This window comes from Calliphora vicina, chromosome 4 (assembly GCF_958450345.1).
Source record: "Calliphora vicina chromosome 4, idCalVici1.1, whole genome shotgun sequence".
In the NCBI taxonomy this organism is placed as follows: domain Eukaryota; kingdom Metazoa; phylum Arthropoda; class Insecta; order Diptera; family Calliphoridae; genus Calliphora; species Calliphora vicina.
Genome location: NC_088783.1, coordinates 31,858,699 through 31,880,871, shown reverse-complemented (window position 1 = coordinate 31,880,871; position 22,173 = coordinate 31,858,699). Strand labels below are relative to the sequence as shown.

The following is a 22,173-nucleotide window of genomic DNA, read 5'->3' as shown; positions in this document are numbered from 1 at the left end:
CCTATTTTATAACTACAATTGTGCTAAAGACAGGAAAACTCAGTTACAATTGGTTTCCGAGATATATCCGTGGTAAAAATGCACTTTCTAAAGAGTGTTTTGTAGAGTCACACAAGTTTAAATCATAATAAAACAAATAAATATATTCTTTATACCAATGAAGCGGGCTTTATTGAATAGAAAATTGTATGACGGCTTGCGAGTACTAGGCGCAATCTGTAACACCGCCAAATTGGCGGCGCATACGATGTTCGCTTGGCTTTGATTCCTACACAAGTTTAATCTTGAAAGCTTTTAAGCCAAGGGCCCATGAAATCCGAACAGCAGCTAAAACTAGGAAACCCCAGTTGGGTTCGTTCGCTTCGAAAAGTATTTCGGCAAATTCCATACTAGATGAGTTTTCAGTTTATTCTTCGAAATGTTGGGCAATTTTTACTAAATGTTTATCATCTCAAGATAATAACCATACACGCAGAAAAAAAAATATAATTGTTCATGTTTACTGTAACAATTTCAATAGTGTTACAAGTTTTTTTTAACAATATTATAGTCACAGTAACTATTTACATGATTGTGGTAACCATAATATGGTTACAGTAAACAAGTATATGTTTGTGACAACCATATTTATGATGAATAATTTTATCATAATATGTTGTTCTCTGATTATGATACCCATAATATGGTAAGTCCTTTATCATATAAATGGTTGTCACAAACATATACTTGTTTACTGTAACCATATATATGGTTGATACAATCATGTGAATCGTAAACTAACCATATTATGGTTACCACAATCATGTAAATAGTTAGACACAGTAATATTGTTAAAAAACTTGTAACAATATTGAAATAGTTACAGTAAATATTCACAACTATATATTTTCTCTGCGTTTACAATTGTAATTGAGGTAATTCTATAGAAAGCGGAAGGTACATTTTGTGTCATGTTTAATTACACATTTTGGGTTCAATATCCAGTTCTACGATTACTGTACGATACCAATACTGTAAAAATTGGAGAAGCAGTTAAAAAGTCATATACAATTAAATTTTAACGAACAAAATTTGAACTTTGAACCTCATAAAAAAGAGAAATCTAAACGAATTTTTAATTTCTTAGCAACTTAAGCGATGCATTGTCAAAAATATTTGTATGTACAACCTCTAAACTTTATCCAATTTTGGTCAAATGTTGAGCATGGGGGTTTTAGATGACGGAGGCCATTAGGTTAGAGCCACCCTACTACACATACATGGTAATTTATTGAAATCTTGATAAAAGTTGATTTTTGAAAATAATTAAAAAAAATATTCAAATATTGGCAAAGAATTTGTGAATGCATTTAACATAAGTTCCCTGTAAATTCTCACAAAAGTTATATTTCTTTAAGTACATCAATTATAGGCACTTAAATGCAAAATACACAAAGTCTCAAAACTTTACAACAAATTATAAAATATACTTTACAAATGACTTTAAGTGAAATTCTAGTGAAAATGTAACTTCAAGTTTTCTTTAAACAAATTACTAGAAAATAAATTGCTTACAACGAAAAAGGACACAGACAAATAAAAGAAAATTTATGTTGTAAACATTAGCACAGAACCTAGAGTTTTTATAATTATGTATCGTAAAATGCAGAGCTCTGTGTTTTTATCTCTTTAACATTTACTAAATATGGAGACTTAAATTAAATTTATGTTTTTATATTTACTTCAACATAATTTGTTGTTTCGTTCTTTCTATATTTGCAAACACTGGCGGCTTTAATAATTTAACCTAAATAAGTGTAGTTATCTATAAATTACTTCACAAGAATTTTGTTTGAAATTGTTTAAAGCCCTCAAAGACTATTTCCCCCCTTTTCTGTAGGCATAGAAAACAGCTTATGTATTTACCTTGTAGTCTAAAGTTATTTATTTATTTTTCATTTTTTATTTTGTCTTTTAAGTATTTGTGTGTTTTTGCTATAACCAGCAAATATATCAGCTACACATAGTTATATCACAATATCTCATCATCATCATCATATTTATGGTCTATTAACTAATTTATGAAAACACTTTGTCTTTAGTCTGCCTGCCTCTGCACTCAGCTCACAGTTGCCGCTAATTCTCCTGCGTCTAGCAGTAAATACGCTGACGTCCTTTATTACTCGTTAGACTACTGTGCTACTAACCACATAAATTATACCATTAACTTCGTTATAAGATAGATAGATAAATGAATGAATGAATTGAATGGAGGAAGACCACAATGTTTTTGTATTTTCTTTAAAGCATAAATTCTTTGTAAAGTAATTTGCATAATTTAATTAACTGCAAACATTCAGTGATTGACCCAATTTGTTGTAAAATAACGATAATATAACTTTACAATCTATCTCTTCGATATTCTATTACTTCATCTCACATGAATGTAGCCAGCCAGTCAATTGAAATTGATATTGGATGAGAATAATACTGGCACTTTAGAGTGGTGGTCACAATAACAAGCTACTTTTCTAAAAGTTCATTCAAGTGTTTAAGACAGGCAGGCAGACAAAACGATATTGACACTAATAAAAATCAATTCATTCTTTTGAATATATTTGTTTGACTCTGGTTTTTTGAAAAGGGACGAGAGAAAATTGATTTTTTATGTTTTTAAATTATGAAATTGTGGTCAGAGCTAAAGGAAAAATAATAAAAAAAATTATAAATTCCTCTCGTTGTAAGTTTGATTATAATGAATGAGTAAAAATATTTGCTGGTTTTAATGAAAAGAAAATGTCCTTTAAATCAGCTGGCTAAATAAAATTGTTCCCATAGTATATTCAGGCTTATGGTATTTAATGTTGTTTATACAAATATGGCAAAATTGTTTTCTTTTTTAAAATTTGCATATTAATGAAAGCTTAAATTAATAATTTAGTATTTAATAATAATTTTTATTTTATGCACTAAAATCTTGAACATATTTTGGAATACTTTGAAATTCTTACCAAAACATGTTCATTAAAAATAAACTTTGTTTTGATGTATTGTTTTTAATGTTAGCATTCGATTAAAAATTATTTGACTAAGGGGAGAAAAAATATATATTTTTTATTCGAACGAACATTTTTCAATTTAGAATAAAATATTATTTGATTGATAACACTATGATATGCCAAAAATATGCAGGGATTCTCATATAACAATTATTTTGTATAGAAAACCGTAGAGTTCGGAAATACGTTTTTTTCGATCAATCCGTTTAGTAGTTATTTTATTAGCAAATGTAGTGAAATAACGATATTCTTATTCTTGTTTTGACATTGTTTTTTATTAAGAAGCTACGCGATTTTCTTTCAACTAGAAATTATTGAAAAATGTACAAGTTACGATCTCTTTTAGGTAAACAAATTTTTTCATCAAATTTTAATTTTCTTCATATTCAAAATTGATCGTGCAATAAAATATTTGTTTTTCATAGTAGTGAAAAGGCACATTAAAGTAAATTTCCGAAATACATAAGTAGATAAAAATCAATTAAAAAATATCTTATATCTTTCAAACATGAGAAAAAATTCTATATATATGTAAACATTTTTTAAAAATAAAAGCTAAAAGCGAACTGATCGAGAAAAACTAAAAGTATTTGCTTGCTCTATGTACTCCTACAAAAACAGAATTGCTAAATGAAAACCTCTGCATAATTTTTTCGTTCACTATTGTATAACCGTGTAATTATCAATTAAACGAATAAATTTATTTTCAAGTTAAAATTAAAAAAAAAGCTAGTAAGAGAGCTGTGCCGAATCTTATATACCATTCACCAAATTATACATAAAAATATTTTTAAATGAATTTTTTTTTTTAAATTGTTTTAATTTTTTTTTCCAAATTGTTTTCAATTTTTTTTTTAATTTTTACAAAAAATTTTTTTGGAAAATTAATTTATGACAAAAAAATAGTTTTGATGAAAAAAAAATTCGGGTTAAAGAATATTTTCCCGATTTTGACCAATTGTAGGTCCAACTTACTATAACTTATATACATAGTTGCAATGGACTTTGAAATATCTATCATTAGATATCTATATTGTCTATATCAATGACTAAGTAATCCAGATATAGATAAAAAATAGGTAAAAAATCAAGTTTGTCCCGGTTTTTTCCTTAAATATCAGCCATTTATAAGCCGATTTTGTTGATTTTAAATAGAAACCGAGCCGGAAGAATTATTTCGTTTGGTGCGTGAACTTTTTTAAACAACCGCGAAAAAATAATACCGTGGTTTTTCATATTTTTTAATGCTCTATTCGACTATGCTATGCCAATTTGCATATTTGCAAAAAATATCAATAGTTATATCTCTAGTATACAAATTATATTAAAAATACGGGAAAATACATTATACATTAATTCAAAGTACACAGAAAAAACAAAAATTCAAATCCAATCACAAAATTCATAAAGTCAATTGAATATTTTATTGAAATGGGACCTATCACAAAAATCACAAAATCAAACAACAAAATTTGTAAATATTTTATTGAAAAAAAAAAATTTTTTTTTCTTATTAAAATATTTTAACTATCAATGAAACATTTATATGAAATTCCACATAAAATCAAACAATATTTTTAATAAAACCATAGAAACAAATAATTGGTTTTGACTAGATATTCAAACAATATTTTTTATTAAATCAATTAAAATATTAATAACATTTAAATTCAAAATCAATAAATATTTTAATTATATATTATAATATAATATTATAAACAATATTTTCTATATAAACTACTGATATACACAATATTTTCTAAAGAAAATACTGTTTTACACAATAGTTTCTAAAGAAAATACTGTTATACACAATATTTTCTATATAAAATACTGTTATACAAAATATTTTCTATAGAAAAACACTGTTATACACAATAGTTTATAAAGAAAATACTTTATACACAATAGTTTATAAAGAAAATACTTTATACACAATATTTTCTAAAGAAAATACTTTATACACAATATTTTCTAAAGAAAATACTATTATACACAATATTTTCTATATAAAATACTGCTATAGACAATATTTTCTATATAAAAATACTGTTATACACAATATTTTCAAAAGAAAATACTGTTATATACAATATTTTCTAAAGAAAATACTGTTATATATAATAGTTTCTAAAGAAAATACTGTTATACACAACATTTTCTATAGAAAATACTGTCATATAAAATATGAACTAGTTTCTCCCACTTACGGACTATCCAGCAAACGGGAATCCAAGTTATATGGATATTGTTCACCTGTGGGAAGATAAACCAGTTTTCACATTCATCTTAATGAAAATCAATCGTCTTACCAATTATGTCGTATTCTCCCAAATTTCTGTCATAGGAAGCTAACAACGTCTGCAATTATACCGGAATGTTTAACAATGATATAATAAAGAATTTTAAGTTCATACATACTTACCAATCTTGAAACGTGAGGAGTTATTGAGCCCTTGAACTCCTAGTCTGTTTCATGACGACCAAAACTTAAAAATTGTGTACATATGTAAATATTTTTTTTCAAAATATATGTATAATTTATTTTTATTTTACAGCTGTTTGTCAAAATTCACTATAAATTTGTTTTTGTTTCAAAGTAAACAAACATTTTTTCAATAATTTAAAAAATTGTTTGAGTTTATAAAAAAATTCAAACAAAATTTTAATAAAGAAAATATTTTGTTATGTACAAGTGTTGTCTATTATTTTGAATATTATAAAAATGTATCGCAAAATGAAAACGTGCTTGATTTTAAGTACATTATGTTAAAATATTTACAAAACAAATAGACGTTTCTCATTATTAAAAAAAGTTGTTAGCATTGTTAACCATCAAATTTAAAACCAACTAAAATATTTATGAAACCAAATAAAATAAATAATAAAATACAAATCTGATTTCAAACATGCATTTGTTTGAAAATATTTTAGTCATAATTTTTTCTGTGTATGTATTGGCCTTTGTTAGCTATGACCTTTTCTCATCAAGGCCAAGAACGAATCAAGCCAATATCGGATACTCTGTTCCAAAGTGAAGCGTGTCCCAGAGACAGCGATCTGCATCGAACAAAACAAATAGCATTCGGACGGGGCAAGGTCTGCTCTACAAGGCGGGTGAGACAAAACTTCCCAACCACTTCATCCTAAGTAGTTTTTAATAGGTATTGCATGATGGAATCTTACGATTTTAATTCTGGCCACATATTTTGTTCATTTTTTGGTACAGGTTCCCTGTAATGAACTGGTCAGATTTCAGCAGCTCATAATAGATTGGACACTTTTGGTCCCACCAAATATAGAGCATTACCTAGCGCCATAGATAGTTAGCTGATTGGCCGGGCTTCACTGACGATATCTTACACTTCGGGTTATCGGAACAGATCCATTTTTCATCGCAAGTAATGATTCGGTGCAAAATCTTTTATCTTTTATAGCGTTCAAACTTCATTTCGGACATCCAAAATCGTCATTCAAGGTCTCTTTCAATTCGTATGGTACACAATTTTTCGCTTATGCATGAATTCAGCTGCTTGCAATTGCTTGAAATTGCTGCTTGAGTAGCTCCCGATGATTTCGCATGCTTTTGTTGTGTTTTACATAAATCTTCATGGAGTAATGCCTCTCATTATTGGTCTTCAAACTTTTTGGATGGCCTGGGCGATCTTTGACTTTCGTGTCACTTCTGAACAGCACTAACCAGCCGATGGAACACATTCACCATAAGTTTGGGTGAGCAATCAGTATGCATCAGCTCCACTTTTTTCAAAATTAAAGAAGTAAAGCAAAACTTCCCGCATATGACGCTTTGTTGGTACAAAATTCGACATTTTCGATTCAAAAAAAAAAAACTTTTTTTGTTTACACCATAATGTTAAATAACTAAGTGAGAATAAATGACAGATATGTACCCTTCAAAAAGATACGTTCAAAAGATACGTCATATATTGTAAATCCCGCATTTTTAAACCATACAAAATTGCTGAAGAATACAATATTGTATTTGTCCATAATAAGCTGAAAATGAGGACCTATTTCAAAATGAAACTTCAAATTTGGTTGAACAAATTGTGCTGTTTAACTTATTTTGCTAAATCCCAATTTTTTACTTAAGTGTTTATAATTTTTCTTTACTTTTTTATTACCTCATAATAGGCTGCGTATACGTAATATTTAATTATGATATTTTAAAAATAATCATACGTTCTTTCTAAAATGTATGTATGTATTTTTAGATGTAACGAATTAAAGTCACATTCAAGTTCTGGAATTAATCCTAAGATTTTATATTCACTTTCAGCTTATAAAATTTAGATTGATATTACTACGTATTGGTTAAAATCAATTTATAGTACAAATTAAAACGAAATAAATATTTTTAATTTTAAACGTTTATAGCTATTTAATATTTTTTTGTTTAACTTAAAATGCACATTTGCATAAAACATCATTTAAATTATCCAAATATCTATTGGTTGGTTTTAAACGGAAATGTTATAAACACTACAGCGATTATTGTCACTAAATACAACATAATATTTGTTGAAAAATAAAATAAAATTTTAGCACTTTGTTGCTGTTGTGCATATGGACACATGGACACGTCAAAATGCATTTATTAAGACCAAAACACACATGATCATATTTATTATCTACATATATATTGTATATTATATCGAGCATATTGCTAGCAAATTGGCTTAATACAAATGTATGTTCAACAATGTCCATGAAAATATAGTAGACATGTACGTGTTTAATAATTCTTAAAAACAAACACCAGCAACTGCATACTTATGTTAATATATCCAGCAGTTCAAACGGTGGTAATTGTAATTAATTTCAGTAGATATATTGATGTTCGCTTTAAATGGTTATCTTTTTAATGAGAAGTTATGCAAACTATTTCCATATAATTTACCTATTCAGTATTCATGCAGATTATTTGGCGTGTTAAATTCGCCAGTTGAAATCCTTGCAAGTTTCTTGGTGAATAATTAATTGTGGTATTTTGTAGCTAACACATTCACCAAAGTTGAAATAGTTCCAAGGGCTGCAGGTTAATTTCATATATGAGGAAATTTGAAAATTTTGAAGAATCGTTGAAACTTAATTCTCATGGTTTTTATGTTTTTTATGCTAAAAACCAAATATAAGGAGACCAAAAAAACTTTGCGTGCGAAATTTTATGACCTCTTAAAGATATGATAATTTAAAAGTTAACACGTAATAAATATGCTTTGAAGTTTTTTTTTAATAATTTGATATGTAAATTACATCCAAAATTCAAAATTTCTTTCAAACAAGTAAGAGAGCTATATTCGGCTGTGCCGAATCTTGTATACCCTTCACCAAATTATACTTCAAAATAAAAATTTTAAATATATTTAGGTAAACAAAATTTTTTTCCAAAGTTGTTTTTTTCATTTTTTTAAAATTTTTCTTTCGAAATTATTTTTTTTTAATTTTAAAATTTTTATAATTTTTTTTTTAATATTTAGCGAAAAAAAAACTTTTGGTTTCGGGTTAAAAAATAATTTTTCCGATTTTGACCCATTGTAGGTCCAACTTACTATGTGTGGTCTTACATACGTCGTTGCAAAGGTTTTTGAAATACCCAGCAAAAACTTTACTTACAAATAAGCCGAAAAATAAGGGGAATTTGACGATTCGACTACTTATTTTTCTACTGTAAGAAGTCATTATTTTTGTTCGCGATGTCCCAAGAGTAATCCTTTATATTGTGGCCGGAAATAAGTTGTTTTGTTAGTAGAGTTATTTATAGAATTTTGTATTTGCAAACAAGGAATTAAAAAAAATAAGTCACAGCCACGAGTCGAACCACCACCATCCGTTTGCTAGTCTGTTGTTGTACTCACTACACCAATGCATAGTTATTTCATTGTGCGTAAAATAATGGTTTTCACACAGTAATGCAATATTCTTTTCTGTTTTTCTAAAAATAAACATGCAATAAAAAAGGGGCAAATTTAAAAAAAGTAACAGTTTTTTTGTTTTGTTTGTTTATTTTGTTTTTTTAGACTTTACTACATAAAAAGTAAGTAATTAAAAAAGACATTATTAAAAAGACATTGTAGCTTTGTAAGCGAAGTTTTTGCTGGGTATCTATCATTAGATATCCATATTGTATGACTGAATAATCCAGATATAGGTAAAAATCGAGGTTGTCCTGCTTTTTTTCCTTATATCTCAGCCATTTGTGGACTGATTTCTTGTAAACCTTGTAAACTACAGTTTACTACAAATTGGCATTTGTTCTATAAGATTATTTTTTTTTTTGATTTTCCTCATATATAGTAAAATATGTATAAAAATTTGTTATTCTAATGTTGTTGTTATTTTGTGTATGTGTGTTTTGTTATTTTTAGCAATTGTATAGATATCCTTTGGCTAAACGAAACGTAACATAACATGACAACCAACATAGATTTGTTTAGTGTTAGAGAAAAACTGCAGCAGCAATAATGGCATTTGTGGTCAAATGTTAAATATTTGTTTATCTATAGAATTGACACTATACACTACTAATAAAAAACAGTGAATACTTGTTAAACATGATCATCACTTTGTATCTTCATATTCGAATATACATCATTAGAATTCAGTAAATCATTCTTCATTCTAAGACATATTTCCGATGGTACCAGTAAAGACATTTTCATTTCCTAAAACCGGACACTTGAGTTGTATTACACTTCATTTCCGTTTTAAGGTGTGTAGCTTTTAAATGTTTTACTGTATGGCTTATAAAATACAATAAATATATTGCAATCTATTGCTTAAATATGTGTATAAGTTTACGTCTGTGGTAGTTGTTGTAATAGTTGACATCGATACCGTATTTGCTGTTGTGTTAGGAAATACGATTTATTGTAAAATATGTGTTGTATATGGTTTTGTAGCAGTAAAATATGTGTAACAAATTTTGTTGATTTTTTTTATTTTTTTTTTTGGGAAAATTTATAACACTAGGATTGTAGTTTATGATGATAGATATTAAAATTAGAATTTTAGTTATAATAAATCGATAAGTCATAGGCGACAGTATATTATATTTGGTGGCAGTTGATAAATTTGCATATTTTTTTGAGCACATAACTTTAATTTAAAATAACTCAAAACAAATTAAATTATTTGAAAAATTTAAATAAGGACAAAATAGTGTATTTTCTTCCAGTTTACAAATCGTAGATAAATACTGAGTTATGACAATAGTTTACATTGATAATATTTAAATACATTTTCTCTCTCTTTGCTTTTATATACCATATTGTTATAAAGAAAAAAGCCTAACCCATTTTTTTCTTTCATTCAGCAAATGTAATATATTTTCTATAATTGAAAAACTCACCAGCCGGTTGGAGTGCAAAACAAATAAAAATGTTATACTTATTGTTGGTAATACAACACATTCAGTTTAAATATTTACAAAACGAAACAGGATACAGACACAAAACTACAAAAAAAAAACATTTGCTTTGCAGTAAATGTGGAATAGTGCAAAATGTCAATAAATATATGATGATATATGATGGCTAACAAAAACTTTACTTAAATAAATATTAAATATTAAATCAATTATTATTAAAACTACTACACTTTAGGCTAGATATAAGCTAAAGTACCAAAAAAAACACATAAACATTGCAGTGAATTTAAATAAGTAATTTTTTATATTCAGTATTTGTATATTTATTGTTTTTTTTTATTTAGAACATAAATAAAATAATGAATAAAGAAATTCCAGAAATTTTCCGAAAACTTATAAAAAAATATTATTCAAATTTTCAAATATATACCAAATAAGCATTTTTACTGGAATTCAAGTTGAAAGCAAGTGTAATTCAAGCCTTGAGTTATAGTCAAGCAATTGTATTACAGTTGTATTAAACTTTATTTCAGTAGCATTTTCCAATAAAAAGGAAATATAAATTCAGCTTAATTTTGTCAAAGTTTAAAACATAATTTCATTTGCATTCAATTCATGTTCCACCAAAAGGTTCAAGTGCTTGAATTTTTGGGGCTTTGGTGATTATTGGGTACTAACAAAAACATCTATACAACTCTTGTAAAATCAGACGTTATACAATTCATACGATATGCTGTGAATTGAACCATATAATTTGTAACTGTTGGAAAAAAGTTCATGTAAGTTATTTATAAACTTTTAACATTTTTAAATATGTTCTCTTAGCATTTGGAAACAGCAACGAATATTTACAAATGAGTATTTTTTGCAAATGCACAACATATTCGAATGTATGATAGAAAAACACAACTTCATTTGCTTAAAATATCTCCACATGAAATGTAAAACAACGTAATAAGAGAAATACAAATGATTAATAATGGTAAATAAATTAAAAAAATCTTAATTCTTAAATGTGTTTATATTTCTGTTTAAAATTAAATGGGATACATAAATTTTCCAACAACAAAATTTTTAAATCATATTACAATTTCTTGCATTTTAGGTGAAGGTATCGTATGTGTTAAATACGAGTACACAAGAAAAATATATTTGTAATGAATTTGCATTTTTAAATAAAAACACATCTTACTTAATATTGTATTAAGTTTGAAAACATGCACATTAATACACACATAAATAACTCAACTTGTGCTTGTTTCATATAACCCAGTCATCATTTTTTTTTTTTTTAATTTTTGATCATATTCGAGTCATATATTCCTTCTGCACTATTAAAATAATCATTTATGCTCTCATTTCTAATCATAAATGATACTTTTGTCTGGATCAAATGGTACCCTTTTCTGAAAGAATATTTTATGAACTTTTCTAATCAGTTTCAACTTATTTTTGAGTCTTTTTGAGTAATGAATCTTTTTTGAGTAACTTTTCAGTAAAATTTATCATTTTTGAGAACTTGGATTAATGCTGGTCCCCTTCCAGCTATAGAGAAGCCAATTCATTAGAGAACATATTTCGAACAGATGACCTTATAAAACAATTTTGCTCATCAAAAGTCCTTACAAACAAAACCATAGAATTTCTTTAAGTGTTTAAAAAAAACGACTTTTTAAAAAACCGGTTTGTCGGTTAACCGATTCCGAAAAAACAGGTTAACCGACATATATGTGAAGAAAACATAAAATGTCCAATAAAGTATACACAGCTTTAAAATTTTTGGTTTTTATTAGTCTATTACTGACTATTAATATTAAATAACTATAAATATTTAAATGTGCTAAGTCCAATTATTATCTCCGTCAAAAATGTTCTAAGTCCCAAAAAAGGACATATAAGATGCAAACGCACTTCTTCTTAAATGTGATTATTTGTCATTATAAATCTTACTTATGTGCAGTTTTTGTATTGTTAACGAGTGCTTTGAGTGGAAGTTTTACGTGAATTTTGTTTTTGTTACAATAACAAAACACATGTTAAATTTACACTCAAAGTACTCGTTCGCTATAGAAAAACAGCACATAAATAATTAATAAACCTCCATTTCAGAAATATTTCAATTCATGGATTTTAGACCGTTTATTTTTGATAAGGAACTTTGTACATTAAGCTAACGAAATGATTAATAAAATAAAATTTTAAGCCTCAGTTTCTAGAATTATCCGGAATTTAATTTTAATTTTTAATAGTTTCATTATGTGCAATTCATTTTGAAAAAGTTTTTAAGTAAACTCATCATCCTCTACTATTTAGAATCATTGTAATTCTTAAAAAGTTTTATCTAAAGAGGTTTGTATTGTAAATCAGTAGTATAGGATTCAAATCAGACCAAACGTTTGATATAATGTGTACACAATAAATATAAAAAATGCACCTTAACATGAGATTTATTAATTTTAGTCTCAAATTTTAAAAACCGGTTAACCGAGTGATATAAACCGGATAAACCGGATAACTGAAAATCAACATTTTAAATTAACCGACTCGCAAAAAACAGAGATTTTGAAGAAAAACCTGTTTTTCGGTTATCCGGTTATACGGTTTATAAACACTAATATCTTTGATCTTTCGACTGCGTTAAATTTAATTACAAAATTGATTTGTTAACAATCATATTTCGACTTTTATACTTTTTTAATATATGGGGGATTTAATGTCAAGTGAACCAACTTTTGAAATCAATGTCTTCGAGATGAAATTTGCACCAACGTTAGTTATATTGAATATTAATTCAGAAACAATTTTTCAACAAGATCGGTAGAGAACTCTCTGAGATATTTGAATTTGACATTTTGGCCAAGCAGGTGTTTTTTCCTATCCATTTAACTTATTACCTATTGTTCCTAGCAAAATGTGTCCCAAATAGTTAGCTATTATAGCTATTTCTTTAAGCTTTCTTTAGAACAATAAGAAATTTTAAAAAAGGGCTCATTTTTTTAAACGTTGGATTTTGCAAAAAAAATATCAAAAATTTTATATCTTGAGTGAAAAAGTATTTGTTTTGATAGATATCCCACACGCATCCCACTAAGCGACCAAAAATCTTTTAAATGAATGAACCTAAGATTTCTCTATGCAAATAAAAAATTTAAAAAAGGCCCAATTTTTTAATATCTTGAGTTAAAAAGTATTTGTTTTGATAGATATCCCACACGCATCCCACTAAGCGACCAAAAATCTCTTAAATGAATGGACCTAAGATTTCTTTAGAGCAAATAAAAAATTTAAAAAAGGCCCAATTTTTTAATAAATATGTATTTATTTTTTATATCTAATATTTCTTTTTAGAAAAAAATGGCCCATTTTGAAAAAAAAATCAAAAATGTTTTTGGTTTCGTCAAAAAAAAATTTTTTTTTTTCCAAAGATTGAAGAAATAGCAATCTAACCCTGTATCTAAGAGAGTTCTCCACCGATCTTGTGTCTGAATTACTATCCAATAAAACAAACCTCGGTGCAAATTTCATTACGATTGGAAGACATTGATTTCAACAGTTGATTCACTTGACATGAAATCCCGCATATACTTTTTTAAATAAATAATTTTGTGTGCATTTTCTAAGTAATCATTTTTTAAGCGCACAACCGATTGATCAGTTTTCCATCCTCAAAAGCAGTCAAAGAAACTCATTTCGGGGCTTAGTTACCAAGCAATCTTCTAAATGCTGACTGGGAATAACAAAATAAAACCCATCCACTAAACAATTCTCATAGAATATGAAAAGTACTTCATATGCTTAGATAGAATATTAAATTTATTCTGCATGTTTTTGTATCTTAGGTGTTTATATCATTAACACAAACACATAAATACACATATTCACAATATTACACATACAAACATACATTGGTAATATGTGGCTAAAAAGTTTTACATACGATAAATTCATATATTTTCATTTATTTTAAAACTGGAAAGCTAAAACATGGTGACGTTTTTTTTTTTTTTTTTGTAAATATAATATAATTAATATGGAAATTGATACATTAAAATGATTCCGGTAGCTTTTATACACACAGTATTATCATAAATTCTGGTAAAATTATTATTGCCCTACTGTAAGAAATGTAGTGAATTATTAAATCTGTAAAGAACCGAGTTCGAAGAAGTAAATTTCAGTAAATAATGTCGCGGGAAATTAATATATCAAAATATTAAATATAGCTTGTGACTTAGGGCTTACAAGAGGCATACGTAGACAGACATATAACAAATAAATGAGAATAAAACAAAGATATGTACCATTCCAAAAACCGTTTTATAAAGATAAGCCATCTATTGAAAACCCCGCATTTTTAAGTCATATACTTAATATGTTTCACATCATGAAGAAACCATGTAAAATAGTGTAGTTTATGAAAATTACATTTTATATTTAAAACAATTCTAAATATTAATTTGCATGATATGTAAACATCTGTATATATTTATTGCCATTATTTGTTTAAATTTTATTTCTGTTAATTTTTTTATCCTTTATTTATTTCCTTTCAAACAAATTTATGATATTCCTCATACAGAAATATTAGCTAATTTATAAAATGTTACTTTATAATTATTTATATGTATATTCAAGCATTAATTAATTATTATGTTCGTAATTTATAGACTGCTATGCATAAACACACATATGTAGACAAATAAGATATAATCAATAATTGCCTTTGTCTTATACTGCCTCTCAAAAAGTCATTAAAATACAATATATTATAATGAAAATATTAACTTAATATTTTTACTCATCGTAGATGAAAGAGAAAGTTTGTATATGTGTTGATCTTTGTAAATATAATTATCTACATAAATATGTATTTATATAAACATTTACTGTTTTACAATGAGTGACAAAATAAGCGTAACTAAAACAAGCAAGAGTGTTACACGCAGAGAAAAAATATAGTTGTGCATGTTTACTGTAACTATTTCAATATTGTTACAAGTTTCTTAACAATATTATAGTCACAGTAACTATTTACATGATTGTGGTAATAATATGGTTAATTTACGATTCACATGATTGCATCAACCATATATGTGGTTACAGTAAACAATTATATGTTTGTGACAACCATTTATATTATGAAGGACTTACCATATTATTTTGCTCTCGGTTTTTGGATATCATAATTTGAGAACAACATATTATGATAAAATTATTCATCATAAATATGGTTGTCACATACATATACTTGTTTATTGTTTCAAATTTTACCATAGCCCTCATTTTTTAAAATTTTATCAGGATTGCCGAATAACTAACATATTTATGACTGCTCAAACAGTATTTCGGGGGGACATTTGTATGGGGACTATGTCAAATCATTTCTTTACCAGCTTTTTTGACGGTGGGCATAACATTAAAAATAAAGGGCTTGGAAAATATAAAATGTTATATCACTATTAAACAATTATTATAAATTTGAATGTCTTTCAAATACCTAAAATCAATATTTCTTTTACATTGTCTCTTACTGTACATTTGCATGAGCGTGTTTCTATGTTATATACTCGTACTTATATAAATAAATGACTAATTATCATATTCAAACAAAACCCATTTATATCTATTTCAAATGCATATATTTTCAATATGAAGTTAAGAAAATATAAGCATTTAAAATCTTCTTAACTTTGCAATTGACCATAATAATATAAAGCTTTAAATTAAATATCAACTAAATATTTGTTTAAATTTTAATTTGTTTGCATTTGTATTTGATGGCAGTATCTAATACACAATTAATTTATTTTATTTTCATTAGAAATAATATTATATATCTTTTAATTGAAGTCATTTTAATTATAGTTATAGAATTTTATCTACTGAGCCATAATAATTTAATAGATACATTTTTTTCTTCTTTATTTATTATCATTATAAAACATCTATCTATCTCCTTGTCTATTAAAAATAATTTGAAATGCTATTTAAATTTATTATATATTGGTTTAAATTAAAGGTAAAAATATACAATACATACTAACAGATACTAAATGAATTCATTTATATCTGTAGATAAATTTTATATACACAATACGAGGCTTAATTATCACAATTTATTTTGATTCAACATTAATTTTTCTTAAGAATATGTTCGTATATATGCACATAAACGTGTATAATAATGTTGTTCATAACATGAATAATAAATAACATTGTTACAAATAATTAACACTCAAGGCAATAAAAAAAAATAACGTAAAAACAAATTCCAAAGTCGAATTAATGCCACAATTTATTTACAGACTATGATATTTTTCCTTTAAAGCTGAAGGAGAAAAAACTTGAACTTTAATAAAAACAGAATTAAAAACTTTACAATTGGCATATAAAACCCTTGAGCTTTAATGCAAACTTCAGCAAAGTACTGCTGCAACTTCATCTGTTTTTTGTATGAATGACAAAATACAGGAGAGTTTTGTACAGCTCGTAGCAAATATGAAAGATATTAAGAAAACCAGGAAAAAAATTTAATCTTAATGGAAATATTGTTGAGCCTGTTTAAATTTTTAACTATAATAGATAATTGGGTTGGTCAATATAATGTTGATTGCCGAAACCATAGTATGTTTATGATTGTGGCAATCATCCATGCTAAAAGCTTCTATCAAACTATGATAGCTATAATTTTATTATTGAAATTATTACCGCAATCTTAAACATTTATATCATTGCACAAGTCAAGTGACTGGTAAATATAACATAATATAGTTGCGGCAATCATATGAATGATAATGTTGAATTAAATATAATCATGTTAAAAAACTATATGTGATAATATCACTACCAGAATTTTTCTCTAAGTGATATTTTAGTGAAGTGAGTCCTCTTTTTAGTTCAATTATTTAGTAGTACTTAGCTCATTTATTTCTATAGTACATTCACAGTCAACATCAGCATAGATAAATTCTTTTCGTTTTACAGAAATGTATTGTACTAAATACTAATAAAATCGTCAATGACATTTTGCACTAACACAAAATGAGCATTAATACAAAATATTAAGAATCAGTCTCCACAAAAATAGGTTGATTTACAAAATATTTATCTTCGAAACAACTGGTCAGATTTATTTGAAACTTATAACGTCAATAGTGGGGTGCAGATATTTTTTAAATGTTTTTTTTTTGCTTTGGAAATCAAATATCTCCTAAACTCTGAAATTTTAACATTTGATAAACTTTTCTTTAATAAAATTAACTAATAAACTAATTAGCTAGAATGTACTACTATACATCGGAACATGAAACATCAGACTGAATTACTATCATATGTATAGCCAATGAAATGGTTTATGTCCAAGTCCCCATTTATTGTTCCCAATAATAGAGCAAAGGAGGCCCTGATTATGAATTAATGCATGTTTATTATCTAGTAAATACAACTCTATTAACAGTAGCTGCAACGTGATACCGAAACTAGTAATTAACCTTCATCTCACACTTGTGTGGTAAACAACACAAAATTAATTTTTTTTATATATTAAAAAAGTTGTTAAGCGATGAATGCATTAACTGATTCATAAATAATTTATTGATAACGACATATTTAAAAATTGGCGCTGCTTACCCTTGTGTGTGGTTTTCCACACATATGTAATTTCTATATATTTTGCACTTGCTTCATCAAATTTAGCTATTCTGTCATAATTTTTAAAATGTTCTCGATTATTCGAACGAATTTCCAGTAAATAATATTATATAACGTCTAATTAAGTATTTTATTTCATGAAATAATTGTTGATTTTTAATTTTTTAGGGATTATGAATAAAATTTATTATAAATTATATCAGGGGTGAAAAAAAGAAATTCCTCCCAAGTCCAAAGTGTTTTAATATAAAAAAGATTAAAATAAAAAAAGAAAAACCTAAATAAATTTTACTCTATTTTCCGCCCCAAATGATTGACCTCTTTTCTTTCGTGTTCGAGCTATGTTTCATAATGTTACGATCTTGGTCTGTTAATCCAATGTAGATTAGAAAACGAATGTATAAAGTTGTTTCTAATAAAAATTCCAAATTTTCCAATTATTTTAATTGAGTATTCGATTATTCGACAATTATAATTTTTTTAAAATATAATTTTTTTCTTCAATTATTCGAATAATTTTTATTCGAATGACAACTCTAAACCGAAGTCCCAAGACAAAGGTGGTCTAATTTGACGTAACACATAACAAAATATAAAAATAAATATATAATAGATATGCTAGTGCAAAAAATAAGTCAAAATACCTCATGTGTGGAAAATAACACATGAGTTTAAACATAGTAATAAAATATCGTAAACTACTTCTGAACTAAAAGACCTATAATTTTTAATGTTGTTTTTGACCTAGTTAGTTCACTCATTATCCCCATATACCTGTAATGTCTAAATATGCCTGAATTCCTCGATGTTGTGCAAAATAAAACCTAATTTTAATGACCTAAATGCTGTTCGTTTTATTCAATATTTTCGATATTTACAATGTAAGATTAAACGGAACTTCACATGTGAAATAATAAATACATTTTTGTTGAGCTAATTCTGTAAATCATACCATGCAAATTAAGGCGTAAAGATTTCTTAAAATTGTAAATACACACAAACTCTATGGTCTTTCTTCTTTGAAGTATTTCTCGGAAATTCGTTGTATCGTTGGATACATTTTCACATGGGAAAATTTTGTATTAAAAAGTTTTTTTTATCATCAGCTTTTGTGCTGCTTCAGCAAATTCTTTTTTGCTAGCTTGGGTTTTTTTTCGTTGAAAAATATTTGAAACTAATTGTAAATTCAAAATCAATATCAATTACTCCTTCATCCATTTCCTATAATTTCAATTCTTGTTGAATGTATGCGGAATAAATGAGGATTCGATATTTAATATTGATAATTCTAGCTACTTTGCAGTGCAAAAAGAAGATTGTTCATATTGTAGGTCTTACATTTTAATTTCCTCCAATTTAGTGTAAATTTATAAAAACATGTTGTTTACAATAAATTCATAAATATTTTATGCTTCTTTCAATTGTTAATAATTTTTTGGTAAACGAACTTTTAATTGTCATTAAGTGTAAGAGAAATAATGTAAAACAGTAGCAAACAAAAAGTATTAATGAATACAGTGTAAATGTAAAATAAGTATATTTACGAACTGTTCATAAATATATATAAATAATTTTTTTTTGTTCATCATCAATGTTAAACTTACCATTTAAAAATGAAATAAAATCCGTACTTTTGTCATTCTTTATCTCACGTTTCACCACATTGTGTGGCAGGGTGGAGCGACGCAGATAGTTTGCTGCAGCTGCAGCAGCATATGATGATATTCCATCATATGGCGAGATATATTTGTGATGCTGTAATTGCTGTTGCCGTTGTTGTTGGTATTGTTGTTCTTGTGTACTACCAACAACATGTTGCTGTTGTTGTAGTAATATTAAAACAACTGCCACAAGTAGATTAAACAACCATATGCAGTTAATGTCACACATTGTCCATTTCACAACGCACAATGACACGTATTAAATTAAAAATTACGTTTTTATATTTTTTTCTTTCTTAGCTTTCTTGCTTATTTATACTTTATTTATTTTTAATATTTATAAATCAGCGAGGTGAAATTGCTTTTGAAATAAGAGAAAAATTGAGATGAGGATGAGGTATTATGACACATATACGCTAGCAAACAATTGTAATAATTTAAGTTTAAAGGAAATGACCACCAAGGACTGTATGTATAAATGAATGAATGAATGATTTAACCACAATAAGATGTGCAAGTTGTTCTGACAGAGACACGTTTTAATTTAAATTGAAATTTATTGTACAGCTCAAACACGGACACGTAAACTATGTATGTATATTGGGTGTGATAAATATGTATTGTAAAGATCTGTGTGTGTGTTTAAGTATCTTTGTATTTGTTACTCTATTGCCATTTTGCAATGCCTTTTAGGCCATTTAATTGATAATGCTTGTTTTGCTCTCTGTTTTTTTTATATTTCACATTTACATAGTTCCTGCACTTGCCAATAGCAAGTCTTTTGGGTTTTTTTGCAGATAGGTTTTTTATGTATTTCAAAGCAAAATAAAACTTTCACGTATTTTGCCACAATTGTCGTTTTTTTTATTTTCTGCAAGTGTTTGTGTGTTCTTTTTTAGTGCTGTTTTTATGGTAAAATCTTGTTAAATTTACTCTCTAGGTGGTCATTAATGTGTTAAAAACATACAACGGCTATTTGTGCACAGTGGGTCGTAGGAAAAAACATATAAGTTTAAAGAAAATCGAAACAAATGTTAGTGATTTTAAAGATAATTCAATAAAATTAATTATTCAATTGTCAATTATTCGAGTTTAACTTAAATAAATGTCTATATTTTTTACATTATTCGAGTGATCGATTAATATATAAAATGAGCCAATAACGAACAACTTGAAGTTATTAGTTGAATAATTTAATAATATTTAATTTTTAAATCCTGATATTTTATATGATAAGTGTCCCATGGAAACGCTTCAAATGAACTGCCAAGAATATTATGGAAATTCGTTTGCAAAACTCTAATAAGTTTGCGCGACAATTTTGACAAGTTATCGGACCTTCCCCTTTTGAAATTTGTTAAAACTTGGTACACAGATTTTTTATGGTCATACAACATTCGATGTTGCTCAAAAAGTTGCTTATTTACCCAGGTTTCAATATATTTTCCTAATAATCCTTTTCTTTTGAACACTGAATATTGAACCAATTTTTTGTCATTAAGCCATTATATCAAAGGTTTTTTGTATTTTTTGATTAAAACTGTAAAAATGGAAGCAAAAAGTATAGTTTTAGAATATTTAGAAGCAACATGTAAGAAAAGTGCATAAATGGTAATGGTTTTTGTTCTTTTGTGATCGCTAAAAGTTTAGTGAGATTATGGGTATCTTTAATATATGCTACTAAATATGTTGGCAATATTTTGTGTCAGAAAAGAAAATGTCATTAATCTTTTATAAATTATAGGGATAATTCTGTGAGTGTTTCTCCAAAAACCCCTTTTCGAAGGAAAAATACGATAAATTTAAACAATAGCATTTAAGCAATGATATTTTAAAATACATATTTTTAAATTTTGTTGATTATTATTTTAATAATAGACCATAATATAAAGCTTAATATATCAAAAATATAAATTGATACCACAAAATGTTCCCTAGTTATTATATTATTTTGAATGTCTGACTTATAATTTTGTAAAAATAAGTAAGCGATCTTTAAATTATAAAATAAATAAAAATATCCTTCTTAAGTAAAAAAAAATCGAAAATTTTTTAGATTTTTTAGAACGTTTTTCCCAATAGTATAAACTAATTTTTTTGAAAAAAGAATAATTAAGTACATCCTTCTACAAAGGACAATGATTAGGGTCCTTTGAAGAATTATCCTCTTTCTGATAAAATGTTGTTTTGAATAATACCTTTAAGGATTAATATAAGACTAAAGTTTAAAAAATTGGATTATTATTTATAAAAATACAGAGAGTCTCAAAAGTGAGTAAACACTAGTGAATTTATTGATTATTAAATATTTTTCTTCAGAACCGAATCTATTATTCAGCCAAATATCCAACAAACTGAAACTTTTAAATTGTAATCGATGGATCGATTTTAGAATTTTCATTATCTTAAAAAAAAATGAAATAATTTGTGGTGT

General features: G+C 26.4%; 1 protein-coding gene across 1 annotated transcript in view; it reads right to left on the bottom strand.

The window, feature by feature from the left end:
- Positions 1-20,011, bottom strand: part of LOC135958327 (putative uncharacterized protein DDB_G0282133) — a 118,531-nt gene extending 98,520 nt beyond the window's left edge. The window contains exon 1 of the mRNA XM_065509231.1: positions 19,683-20,011. Coding sequence (XP_065365303.1) covers positions 19,683-19,968 — 286 coding nt within the window. The 5' untranslated portion in view covers positions 19,969-20,011. The remainder of the gene's footprint in view (positions 1-19,682) is intronic.
- Positions 20,012-22,173: the final 2,162 nt, after the last annotated feature.